Below are 12950 nucleotides of genomic sequence, written 5' to 3'. Positions count from 1 at the left end.
CATATCAGATTACTTGGGAATAAGAAGTCATGGGAAGTAAATGTGTAAAATCACATCAGGAACTGTTCTGAACAATAGCAAGTTTTGTTTGCTAGATGAGTCTTCTGAGCTTCACAAAAATACTATGAAAATAACCGTATATATAACGTCAGCCTTGCAAACATTGCTCACATGAAGAGCCAATTTCACCAAACTATCTGATCACAGTAACTACAGATTTATTGATAGCATACGACTTGTAATAAACATCAAGTGACATTCTGACCGTTTTGGTTCATAAGAACACTTTGAAAGTTGTGCACCTACATAAAGTACTTTGAGGAATCGCCGCCTACCTTCTGCTTACTGAAAAGAAGTAAATTGCTAATACATCCTATTATACTATGAAACTAGGGACCTGGTGGCAGTTAGTTTCACTTTAAATATTTAAATAACTAATGACCGCTTTTTTAATTCTCTCAGTTTTATGGAATCAGTAATTTTTAAATACCAGAGTTTGAGAATAATTTAAGATATCCTAACTATATACGATCCACATATATCCAAAAAGAAATAAAACAACAGTGATATATCAAATAATACTCTAATACCTAAAAAAAAGTGATTTCGTCAACAAGAAAAAGATTGGTACAAATGCTTTCATTGGGAGTATGTAACTGGATACTAATCTAATATGAACTACTGTAAAAATGAAATATAATACTATAGAAAAATAATAAGAGGTTAAGTGAACAGTAAAATACATGGGTGAATACCGGGTATGCTACAAAAAATAACTAGTTTAATAGATCAAATGAATTACACATACGTAAAAAAAGACATCCCGGTTGAATGTTAGCTATCTGCAACACATAATGAGCTGGAATAAACAAATGCAAAAGTTGACAAAAGAAAGACAGTATTGCTGACATGATAATGGTCAAAAGTAAACTGGAAGAGAGTGATCACAAAACTACAGAAATTATATCATCAGAAACTATGTTTAAAGTAATCAGATAATCAACAAGAAACACTGAACTGACACTTTTAATTTTTGGTATCACCAACTTTGAAAATCACTCCCGTGATAACTTGGAAGTCCAAGAAGAGAATGTTATCGGTACAGTATTACAAACTATATTAATTTGTACTTGGAGTGAAGGATATATTCACCACATGTAAGACCTGAGAGATGGAGACTAGAAACACTTCGTAAAAAAATAAGCAACTAAGACTAATTTCCTACCTACAACAAAATTCTACTAAATGATGAGTGTAGGCACTTTTCCTACGAAAAGTTAATGAGCTTACACTTCGAGGCGTGTCCAGAGAACTAGACCTATCACATGCACTAAAACAAAGCTAGGAAATTAAGTTATAGCTGTATAATTGTTCAAGATTTTGCAAACGATTTCCATGCAGATATCATGAATTGCTTAAGCACTTGATACTGGACGGGACTAACTGCAGGTTGAGTTTCTTGAACGTTTGAAGACGGAGTAATAGGAGCACTGTTGGAAAACGGCTTTTTTATCACTTTAGAATATCGAAGAGAGGAATTTAGGTATGGATTGCTATATACAGACTTCTGAGAAGTTAGATCACGATTTACAGAATGAGAATACGAATTAGATGTTTGTTTAGGATTGTGTAAAGTACTTGACACAGATGAAGAAACATTATCAGCATTTCTGGACTTTCTAGATGAGGCATTTTGAGGGTGAGGTAAAACAGTTGCTGAGCGAGCAGAGGAAGACTGAGATTCTTCATGTACATTCGAATACATTCCACTACGCTGCACAGAACGTCTGGATAAATTTGAACTGAGTCGATGTGTAACATGGTGTTGCTGAAAAGTACTTACATTATTGACTGGTTGTGTAGATAGATAACTATGTGTTTTATAACCAAGATCACAAGATGACTGTTCGGAGTTACAAGTTTTATTTTGAACCAACTTTGAATGTTGTTGTTGCTTGCGTCTTAACCTTTTGTTGGTCACTGGGGTGAAATCCTCTTCAACAATTACGGGTTCTTCATTTATATAGCTAGTTGGAAATGAACTGGAAGGAAGCAAAATATCACATGAATCTAGATGAGTGTTTATATTTGTTGTTAATGATGTGGCCACTTTATCGTCATCACAATCACTGAGTAATGCTCTTTTGTCTGATACTTTTTCAGGAGTGTTTGAAGATGAACGACATTTAATTTTTGATATGGGCTCATTAAATGGGTCAAACTCAACCAAATCACTGCACTGAGGTTTTACATTTTCATTTACCATATTAGTGTCATTCATGGGAGTTTTAACTTCGATACATGATAGATCATCTTTTTTAGAAGCAAGGGACTTTCTGTTCTCTGATCGTTTGCTTCGGGTATGATGTGTTTCTCTGAGACAACCTGAAATATACGACTGCGTATGAGGTGAGAAACATTGTTCACCAGGATAAGCTTGACTATTTGATATCAAAATGTTTGAATCAGAGTTCTGACTTTCACTTAGACCGTGATTTGAATTGCAAAAGGACTTTGAAACCTCCTTCTCACCAGATAAACCGTTTGAAACCGGTTCACATGAGGTCTTATCGGTGGACTGGGGAGACTCACTCTACAAAAAATAAGCAAATAGGTCAACGGTGTACATGAGTAAGAAAAATATGTAGGGCAATTAAAATGAAAAAATGAAAGTTAATTAGAACAAGATCATCCTTAATAATAAATGTACAGCTTTCAATATCTGTATTTCGATGAAGGTAGGTGTATTTTGGGAAATCATTATTATGAAACCCATGTTTTATCCACAAGGAAAAATGAGACAAAATGAAGATAGAAATAAACAGCTTCTCGGTGTGTTGAAATGGACGCTGCAAAATTTATTGTCAATTATAATTTATTTCGAGCGGACTATCAAATAGTTTCGAATATCCGATCGAAATTTGTACCGAAATATGGCAGTAAGTAGTAAAAGGTCAGAAACGAGCACTTAAAAGTAATCTAGACACCTTTCCTAACCGACTAAGTGCATATTTGGTGCCGATAAGCACAACTATATTACCATTTAAAAGTCAATAACTCCAAAGTAAACTAAAAACCTCCGTCATCAGTCCTTACCAAGTGATATAAAAAACATTGTGATTTATAAAACCACGGTCGCTACTTGAAAATTGACCAGTCTCTAAGAAAGGAATCTGAGAATCGCCAAAAGTCCGATTCCAGAAATTTTGTTTGCCATACAATGAACAGAACCGAAAGTTGAGTCTTTCTAAATAGATCAAACAGTGGGATAGCGGGCAGCTGTTTCATGGTGTACAGAATACCAAAAAGTGTTAGACTTGCGATGTCCTCTTTGTTCTTTAGCTAGATCAACAAGCAATTATTTAGAAAAGAATAGGTCCATACAGAAGCCCACCACCAGAAGACCTAGCAAAGGCCCTTGAAATTGTGCCTTTACGGTCAAAATCTGATTCGAAACGTTGTCTAGAAATGGCGTACGAGACTACAAGTAGGGTTATAATCCAAAGAAACACATGACATGATTTGACACTATGTAGAACTAAACACTTGAATCGTTAAACAAAAACAAGTGTCAGAAAACACGTACTGTTTAGGAACCTAAAGTGTGAGGATCTAATTGCACTTTGGTCATCTTACTGGCACAGAGATATCAACAGATAAGAGTTGCGGACAGTAGGTGAGTTCAGCTATGGATCAAGAACTTTGAATATATAGACGCCAACGTTTCCGGCCCTGTCAGGGCTGTAGGAACTAGGTCCTGAAGTTGTCCGACAGATACTTGCTACTGATAACTTTCTAGGGCATTGTGGTTTACAATAGCACATTGACTATGATCAATATATGACGAATATAACCTTTAGAAATTCATCGTTTTGGAAAATAGAGATAGCTGAATTAAATTGTTTGAACTAGATATTATGCAACTGTCATAACACTGACATAGCCAAATGACTGCGACATAAAGTCATAAAACCTAATGACGAACGTAAGTCACATTTGAGAGTATGACTATGGTGATTCACGGACAAAATCGACCCAGAAACAAACGTAGTTTAAGAATGAAAACCTTTTTAACAAAAAGGGTAAGCCCTACCAATGAAGTTAAAACAATTAGTATGTACAAGTGTAACTATATCATAGCCAAATTAACTCGAATGACAAACTTACCGATCTCATTGATGATTTTGCCATCTGATTGAGAGCTAAATTTAAGCTTAGAAAATAAAAGAGATACTTTCTTACCTGGCCCACCTTTGGAGAAGAGTATATCGCTAGACGCTGCTTCAGAAACATGTAAACCAGAAGCCAAAGGTATAGATAAAATAGCGTCGCTGCTAAATGATAAATCTGTTAAGTTTGAGATCAAACTCCCCGATGATGAGTAGGTTTGACGAAGTAATGGGCTCGGAAGAGAACACATAGGAATGTGTTCTAGGAGACGCAGTGTATTTTTAGAAGATATGGAACGTAAATTTATCCTGCATTTTTGATCTCCAAACTTAACGTCGCTAGGAAGTCCAAGTTTACCTTTCAGGGGACAAATCCGCGATCTTCCCGGGATATATTCGTCATACAACCTATCCAAAGAGTAAAGGCACGATTTCGAGGCAACTTCTGATAACAGCTTTTGATTAAACTGATTGTTTATTTTGCTACATTCAGATATATGAGAATTCAGAGTCACTTTAGCATTGAGGGAGACATCAGCTAAACGTTTTCTTAGTTCGTTCAATGTCGGCGAAGCAATACGTGGGGTTTTTATTTCTTCCATATCTGTGATTTCTACTTCTTCGTCAAAACTTTGATCGATTTTCGGGTAGAACGAGTCAGTTGTTCCATTAGAAATTGTGTCTTCGGGTATGAATAGTCCGGATTCAGGAGTTTTACTGATTTGTGATACATTGCACTCAGACGCTTTATTGAAAGATCGACAGTCATCAATACCGAGGAATGGCGAGGTCAGACACTCATACGATGCAACAACGGTCCCGTCCATCTTCGCAACGACGGAAAGACAAGCAACCACGGCGCCAACAAAGCTACACAACTCCGGTGAATAAACTGACACAATAAAACAAAACTGTTGTTAAAACTAGCAAAACTATACAGCTTAAGTTTTAAGTGAGACATAATGTGGTATGACTGTCCCTTCAGTGTCAGAGCCTGTGGGACTGTCTGCGGTAATGCTGAGGTTGATAGATTGTGGGGTGAACAAAAGCTGAGGTTAGGAGTTAATACAATATACAAATCATTGGGTAACTAGTGCCTAACCTACTAAAGTAAGAGGCTCTACTTAAAATCCAAAGTATCTGATCGTTTTATAAAAAGGATTGGGAGTTGGAATGCATAAGTTATTGTCACTGTTCTTAATAACGACACAAATGCTTCATGTTTGGATCACGGAGACAACATTTAATCATTCCGAACCAACAATACAACTGTAGTGACACGTAAACCACCGAAAAAATAGTTCTGCGGATCTTCGACACTGAAGCTGACCTTGAAGGCGGCCTGTTTGAATATCTGGGCTACCGGTTCCTGAAATCTGGATATTTCAACAAGTTATCAGTTGTTTTGTTTGTTTCAACAAATCAATACGTCAATTAATTGCATAGCTTATTCAGGTGCTTTTGTGAAAAGTTGATGATATTTCGCTGTACAAGTTACTAAAATGTACAATCGGAGACATTATGATGGCTGGCAATATGCATTTAAAAGGATGGATATGATTCAGAATTTGACTTTTGAAATGCTTATATCTAACTGGCGATCACTCAATATTTGTCGTCGATATCGATCAAGACATAATGAGCGGAAACCCTCTGAAATACTTTGTGCTGAGAATTCTATATTGTACCATGTAGCGCCAGTAAAATATCACTGAACCCTAGCCAAATTAGTTGGGTCACTAAATATCGAACAGATCATCGATCCCCGTCAAGGTCAAGGACGATCAACGCTCACCAGTTAGTCATACGACATGGACTGGCCCATGCGGTGGTAGTCTCATTAACATCTCACTACTCATTCTTTCTAATATATTTACGTAATCACGCTCTTTGTGTTATACAGTCTTCAAAGCAGACACAGTACTTTGATACATAGAATGGGGTAATCCACGTCATATGCTTACCGCGACGTGTGACTTCGAAGTTAGCTTGTTGGTTACACCGTTCCCGTCTAACTCGAGTAGGCCTCCAATCTTTCGACATAGATCATCAACGTTGATGATGTGCAACCAAAAATATAATATTGGATAATGTTAATAATAAGTAATTAGTTAATAGTAAATGAATAGTCTTGCTAACCTCACCTAGCTGAAGGCGTCCGGTCACGCATCCGCACCAGATCACGAGTGGATACGCCTTGCTACTCATCCCTTGCAACTGTTGGCCAGCTTAGATTAGTCACTTTTCGATGTATCGATAGTCTTCCAAACACATCTCCGAACAACTCCATTTCTGATTTCACTGGTATACTTTGATTACAATGACGTTACGTGTAATTCAGTTGTCAAACAATAAATACTTGAGGCACCATTAGACTATACATGCGTTACGAACTAAAGCGTTGTCAAGCCCTGAGTATCTATAACATTTTTGTGACGAATCTGATTGACTTTAAGGCCTATTTGAATGACAACACCGTACGCTGACAATCAATGACAACCAGAACGATATGCTCAAATGTTTCTACGAACGTTTGTACGAAGTCTCCGCTCCGATTTCTGTAACACTCAGTGCTTTACTCTTCTGCAACATTGAACCATTTTCTAGATGTACAACAAAGCAAACTTGAATGGTTCAACCAAAAATAACTATTTACGATCAAAAAAGTCAGTGGTTCTAAAATACAACATGATTTGACGTTAACATAGGATTGAAAGTAGTTTCATAAAGTTTTTGACCGAGCCAAGCCCTGATATGCAGAAGAGTGATATAAAAGTATACAACTGTGCAACTTCTACTGAACATTAGAGAATCGGTTATAGAGCGTCAGGTAAGAAAGCTAAGTCACTTAAAAAATTGAGGTATTCAAGTACTTGACCATACAAGTATGAACAGTTCCAAAGAGGAAAGCACTGCCGTTTCTGGGCAAACATAAAGATTCATCGCCCATTGAGACGAAGGAACAAGCTCTGGGATATCGATATCAGCCTTCTCAGAAATTATGCAATAAAACTCTTCAAATCTAGTTGGCATTAATACATCAACACAGTGTGTGTCGCTCAGAGAAATATGAAAGTCAACCGATCCAAAGTTTAATCGAACACCTAAGCAACTGCTTTGATATACCACTTGGAGATCAGTAAGGCATTTTGGTTCTTTAAAAACATCAGTCCATAAATCACAAACGAAAACAAATCGATACAAAATGCAAGCCATAGCAGAATGCTCAGTGACTTCGTTCCTATATGAACCTCCACTCGAAGGTTCATGATCTGTGGGAACAATATCACAAAATTCCGCACTTTAACCAGATCTCAATGAAGACAGTGTGTAGAGGGCATTAAGCTGCTCAGATACAAAACGGTCAGCAGGACTCGATGAGCTCCATTCTTAACTTCTGAGAGAGCGAGCAACACATCCGTAGATTTCAAATCGGATCAGTCTGATATGAGTTATAACTGTTTTTAGATTAGTCTAGGTATTCATTGCTGCCCTGTAGAAAACAAAATACGTTAACCGGGTAAATAGCGGTCTTAAATTTTATTATAATTGTTAATGTACATTATTATCTAAATAAATATTACCATTCAGTCACTCAACCAGTAATTGTTCAATCGGTATTCAAATTTAACCTACGTTAAATATATAGACTGATCAAAGACAAAATAATGAACAAGTGCAACACATAAATGTTCCTACCAATCCAGGAATTTTACTCTATCTTTTCTCGATAGGTCGCGTGCAGATTGTACAGATATGTCTGTCATAACATAGTGTTTCTAATTCTGGGAAAGCGCTTTAATTCACAATCAAAAAAGCGAAATTATAGTAAATTCATGCAACACAATCAAAAAGGAGCGGATCAATATGGCAGCCTCCATAACGAAATATCTACAAACGCAACACAGATGTAGTTCGGGAAAAAACTTGGAAATTTAGTGAAGACGTAAAAAACTAATTGCTATGATAAAATCTGAGGAATATCGTTACACGCACGGCAATTTTTGTTTCGTTCCTTTCCATTCCATTTTGAAAATTTTCCATCACGTTTTCTAAACTCTTTCATTTCGTTTCGTCCAGTTAAACGATTAGCTTTAAATTGGTGAAAGTTGGCTAGTTATTCTTTAAAATTGATATAAAATGCAAACACTTGTCAGAAGCGCCCCTTTTCTTCAAGTTATGGACGTTAATAAGGCACAAAGCTCACGGTCTATCGTTTCCCATGTTGTCACTAACATAGATAACGCATTCTGAAATACAATACATCTGAAAGCGTTCCAGTCACTTGAAGCTTTAAAAAGCACCATCATAATTTATGAAAGGGCGACGTGCCATCATTATGCAGTGCACGATTCTTATTTCCATGAGCATCAGCAGCTGTATATTAGTTTGTATGTTTGAGAAATGGCTGTAGAATACAGCGGATCCTCGCAGCCGATTGGATGAAGTAGGCATTTTGAACGGTGTTATTGTATTGTACACGACGGATCGCTGTGAGCATCTAATATCCAGACTTCATCTACTGTAAGTTTATTGAGGGTTACTGGACTGTTGTTCGCGGGAACAACTTCCTGAGGTACGACAACAGTTCTTGGATGCTCAGGTTTATGGACTTTAAATTTGAAACAAATGTTTGACAAATGCAATCTTGCTCAGCTGCTAAGTGAAACTGCCAATGGAATCACCTGGATTTTTTGTTACCGCAATGCAATGTTGCATTCGTTTTCTGTCTGAGACACACGACCACAGTTCCACGGATTCAATTGTTCCATTTTCGTCGCGATAAAGGAATAACAATGATGCCATTGTTCAGGATAATCGAAAATGCTAGGAGACAGAGCGAAAGCCTCTATTGGGGCCTAACAGAACCTCAGTTAAACTCTGTTTTTTCAATTCTTCACAAACTGTATCAAAAAGTTTTTGTTATTCTCCTTCCAAATAACTTATTTTTTTAAAATGATAGTTCCGCCATCATTGCGTTTAACATGAATTCTCAGTGAAGTAGTTTAACGGTTTGATCTGATGCTTTTCGAAATCTTTCCGTTAGAAATTTACTAGCCTGTGTGTTCCTCATGCAAGAAAGCATAAGAAAACTTCCAGAATTGCAATAACCAAATGTTTATTATCTGAGCTAATGAATATTTGTATTACTATTTGTAGAATTATGGTCTAAATCGTCAGCAGTTCTATAATCCTAAATACAAACAATAATAGACCTAATTCTAAAATTGTAGATACGTTATGATGTGACTACCTAATCTATATGATCCTGCGTGGAAGTCACAGCATTGTCTAAGCTGACTCGTCATAGCGTAAAAATTGACAATATGATATTCAGTACTTCTGAAGATCATATTTAGGCCGGAGATATGATAACATATCTAATGTGAATGAAGACAAGTTATACAAAATGACCACGTCTGTGAGGCTGAGCTATGCCGTCCGATTGAATGCGTAGATATTCCCGCGTCGTCCTTCTCTCCGTGTTAAATGATGGATATCTGGTTTCCCAGTTATCTCGAGTTCAGCTTTGAGGATTGTGTGGTTGCAACCACTACCACTACATATTCTTAGATAACCAATATTCATTATCTCAGCGTATGGCATTATTTTGATTGTGAATTTAATGAAATGATCATTATTCTATATATCAGTGCCTGTGAACTATCGTGCGTAAAACAATTCAGCCACCACTGACGAAAGATTTTTGACCTTTAAGTGTTTATTGAAGATTAGCACGAATAAGTTTAAGTTGTCATTAACGTAAATTTATTGTACTTCAAGTTGGAAATTATGTATTGTGACCAAATCACTGTTACAACAATATTATGTCCATGGCAAAGGTCGACTGAAATAACACTGATGAATTAGAATCAAGCCATGGTGATTTGGCTACATAAACAGTTGAGAATAATAGCGATAATGTGATTATAACTAACAAATTAGGAATACTTTTTTACGGTTTATCAAATGTCTATATCATTCAATGAATATTATTTTTTCTAGCAACAGTACATGAAAAATTTAATATGAATGTTTCAATCATTTTTACATGGTTCAGCTAGGCAAATGTAGGCTTTCCTTTGCTACATCAAATGGAACGTTGCTAAGTGTCAGTTGATACAGTCGACATCGTTCGCATTAGGCAGCATAATAGACGTAAAACTTCATTATGTCAGATGTTAGAGGACATGCATTCTGATTGTCACAGAGGGAGTTATGATGAAATGTCGAAGGAGTTAGTCAAAGGGATCTTCGTGAAATAAAATATGTAGCGGTCAATAATTCCCCGAAATAGGCAGTTCGGTAAGTCTTTGACATTGATTCTGACCTTGCAAGTCTTATTGAGCATAACCAATCGGGAGGATCAAGGTATCGCATCCGCATCGGGTCACGAGTAATCGCGCTATATTATGCACCACTTACAGCTACCAGCTTGTTCCTATCAAACGCTACTCAACATGCTCAAAACCTTCAAAACACATTTGGAGCTCATTCATCCCCGGCTTATGATTAGATTGGATATATATCCCTCAGGTCCAAAGGTATACAGATGAAAGCAATATCAAACACTGAATGTTTGTTGCATCTCTAAATATCTTTTTAATTAGTGCACAAAACGAATTTGGGTAACATTTGTCATGTAGGAAAAGGCTCATGGTAACAAAGCAGAGGTAGGTGTCGTCGTTACGCAGTGTAAAATAAAGAGATTTAGTCTCTTTCAAGTATCACACAGCTCGTCCATAGTTCCTTCAATGTTTATTATTCATAAAATGAACCCCGGATTATAATAACGTTACATCAACTAACTTGTTCTGATGGTATAAAAATCTGTTGAAAAAAATCAAAACATCATGGTACAAATACAATCCCAACCACACACGATATCTTAGACTTGATAGAACTGTCTTGAACAATGCAATTTGAAAAGTTGATCGTCTGTAGTTTATGTTACAACAGATTAAGGAGTAGTGCTTCCCTAACTTATGTGATGACATAATACGACCTAAGACTTGACATATCCCCAATTCTTCCCCTAACAAAGGACTTTTAAAAAGAGTTAGAAAGAAGGTACAATTTCCAGTAACGAGAAAAATACCTGTGGCATATTGATTGATCGAAGATCGAGAGGTCGGCGCCCTTCCTAACAACCAGAACAACAATCAATATAGGTACATGGAATGTCCAGATTTTGTAAAAAACCAGGATGACCAATAAGTTAGTCACAGGAATGCGTAGATACAACGTTTCGGTGCTCGGAATAGGTGCAACTCACTGGGACTAATCTGGACAGCAAAGTTTAGGCACGAGGGATGTTGCTGTGCTCTGGTCATGAAGAAGAAAGTGCTGCACACACTCGAGGAGCTACTCTGATGCTGTCCAAAGACGAAAAAAGGCACTCATGGATCCAGATTCATCAAAGCATCCTTCATAACAAAGAAACTGAGGACCACAATAAATGTTATTCAGTGTTATGGGTCCACCAGTGATAGCAATGAAGAAGATAAAGATGAGTTCTATGAGAGGCTGCAGTTGACCAGGAAAGGACCTGACCATCCTGAGCGTAGAGCGAAACGCCAAAGTCGGGGTGAACAACATCGGTTTTGAAGATATCAAGTGACGACATACGCTGACAGGGAGAAGGTAACGAAAATGGTAACATATTTCCAAATTTATGTGCATTCAATGAAATGGGAATAGACAGTGCTATATAACCAAACAAACTCATACACAAAGCTGTATAGGTTTCACTGGACCACACAACACAGGACCAGATTAATCACATTTGAACAAATATAAAACTTCGGTAGATCCATCTGAGTATTAGGAACAAAGAGAGGAGCTGATTTAGGTTCATACCACCACCTGGTTATGCCAAAACTGAAACTGAAGCCAAAAAAACACTGGGCAACTGGAGAAACGGGATTACAAAGCTCCAGTGCAACGTTTCCTTGACATACTGACAAACTCAACGAATTCAACAAAGCTCTCAACAACAGGTTCCAAGACTTATCAGATCTACTCGAAGAAGAAACCAATACACAGAAAGACTGGAAACAGAGTGAAGAACAAATGACTTCAACATGTCAAAATGTGGTGGGCCGAAAGAAACATTAGCACAAAATGTGGATCTCACTGATACCCTAGACAGAATTCAATTAATGAGGAACAACAAGACAGTAGTTAACAACAGTCAAACAAGAGTAGAGAGAGCATAGATACAGGCCAAATACACAGAACCAAACAAGCAAGTGAAGAAGATCATTAGAGCTGAAAAGTAGAAATAGGTGGAAAACCTGCTACAGAAGGAAATATAGGACAACTATATGATATAACGAAGAAACTAGCAGGAAAACATAGAGAACCAGAACTACCAGTCGAGAACAAAGGAGGCAAGAAAATTACTGAGATTCAAGAACAGAGGAAAAGATGTATAGAAAAATTTGAGAAACTTTTGGATAGACCAGCTCCACCGAATCCATCAGACATCGAAGCAGCACACACACCGTCCTATAGATGTCACTCCACCAAACGATCAAAAAAATCAGGATGACTGGACATCAGACAAGCCAAGTGTAGGGAAGAAGTAGGACCTGACCAAATACCAGCTGAAGTACTGAAGTTGTATATAAAAGTAACTACAAGTATGATCCACGTTCTATTCAGGAAGATTTTGGAGGAAGAAAAAGTGCCACAGACAGACTGGAAAGTAAGATATAGGATTAGTAAACAATAAGTAATTGAAGATAACCAGCCCTTCGTTTGTCCATTAATTATACA

General features: G+C 37.1%; 1 protein-coding gene across 1 annotated transcript; it reads right to left on the bottom strand.

Annotated features, from left to right (window-relative positions):
• Positions 1-643: 643 nt before the first annotated feature.
• On the bottom strand, positions 644-4996 carry Smp_144470 (hypothetical protein; the record flags this gene model as incomplete). The annotated part of the gene is made up of 3 exons (XM_018794451.1): positions 644-2593; positions 4168-4202; positions 4243-4996. 3 exons carry the CDS (start codon positions 4994-4996, stop codon positions 1373-1375), a joined length of 2010 nt encoding a protein of 669 aa, XP_018648863.1. The 3' UTR covers positions 644-1372.
• Between the last annotated feature and the right edge of the window lie 7954 nt (positions 4997-12950).

The sequence above is a fragment of the Schistosoma mansoni genome, chromosome 1 (assembly GCF_000237925.1).
Source record: "Schistosoma mansoni strain Puerto Rico chromosome 1, complete genome".
NCBI classification, from domain to species: Eukaryota; Metazoa; Platyhelminthes; class Trematoda; order Strigeidida; family Schistosomatidae; genus Schistosoma; species Schistosoma mansoni.
This window is presented reverse-complemented; position numbering and strand designations above follow the sequence as displayed.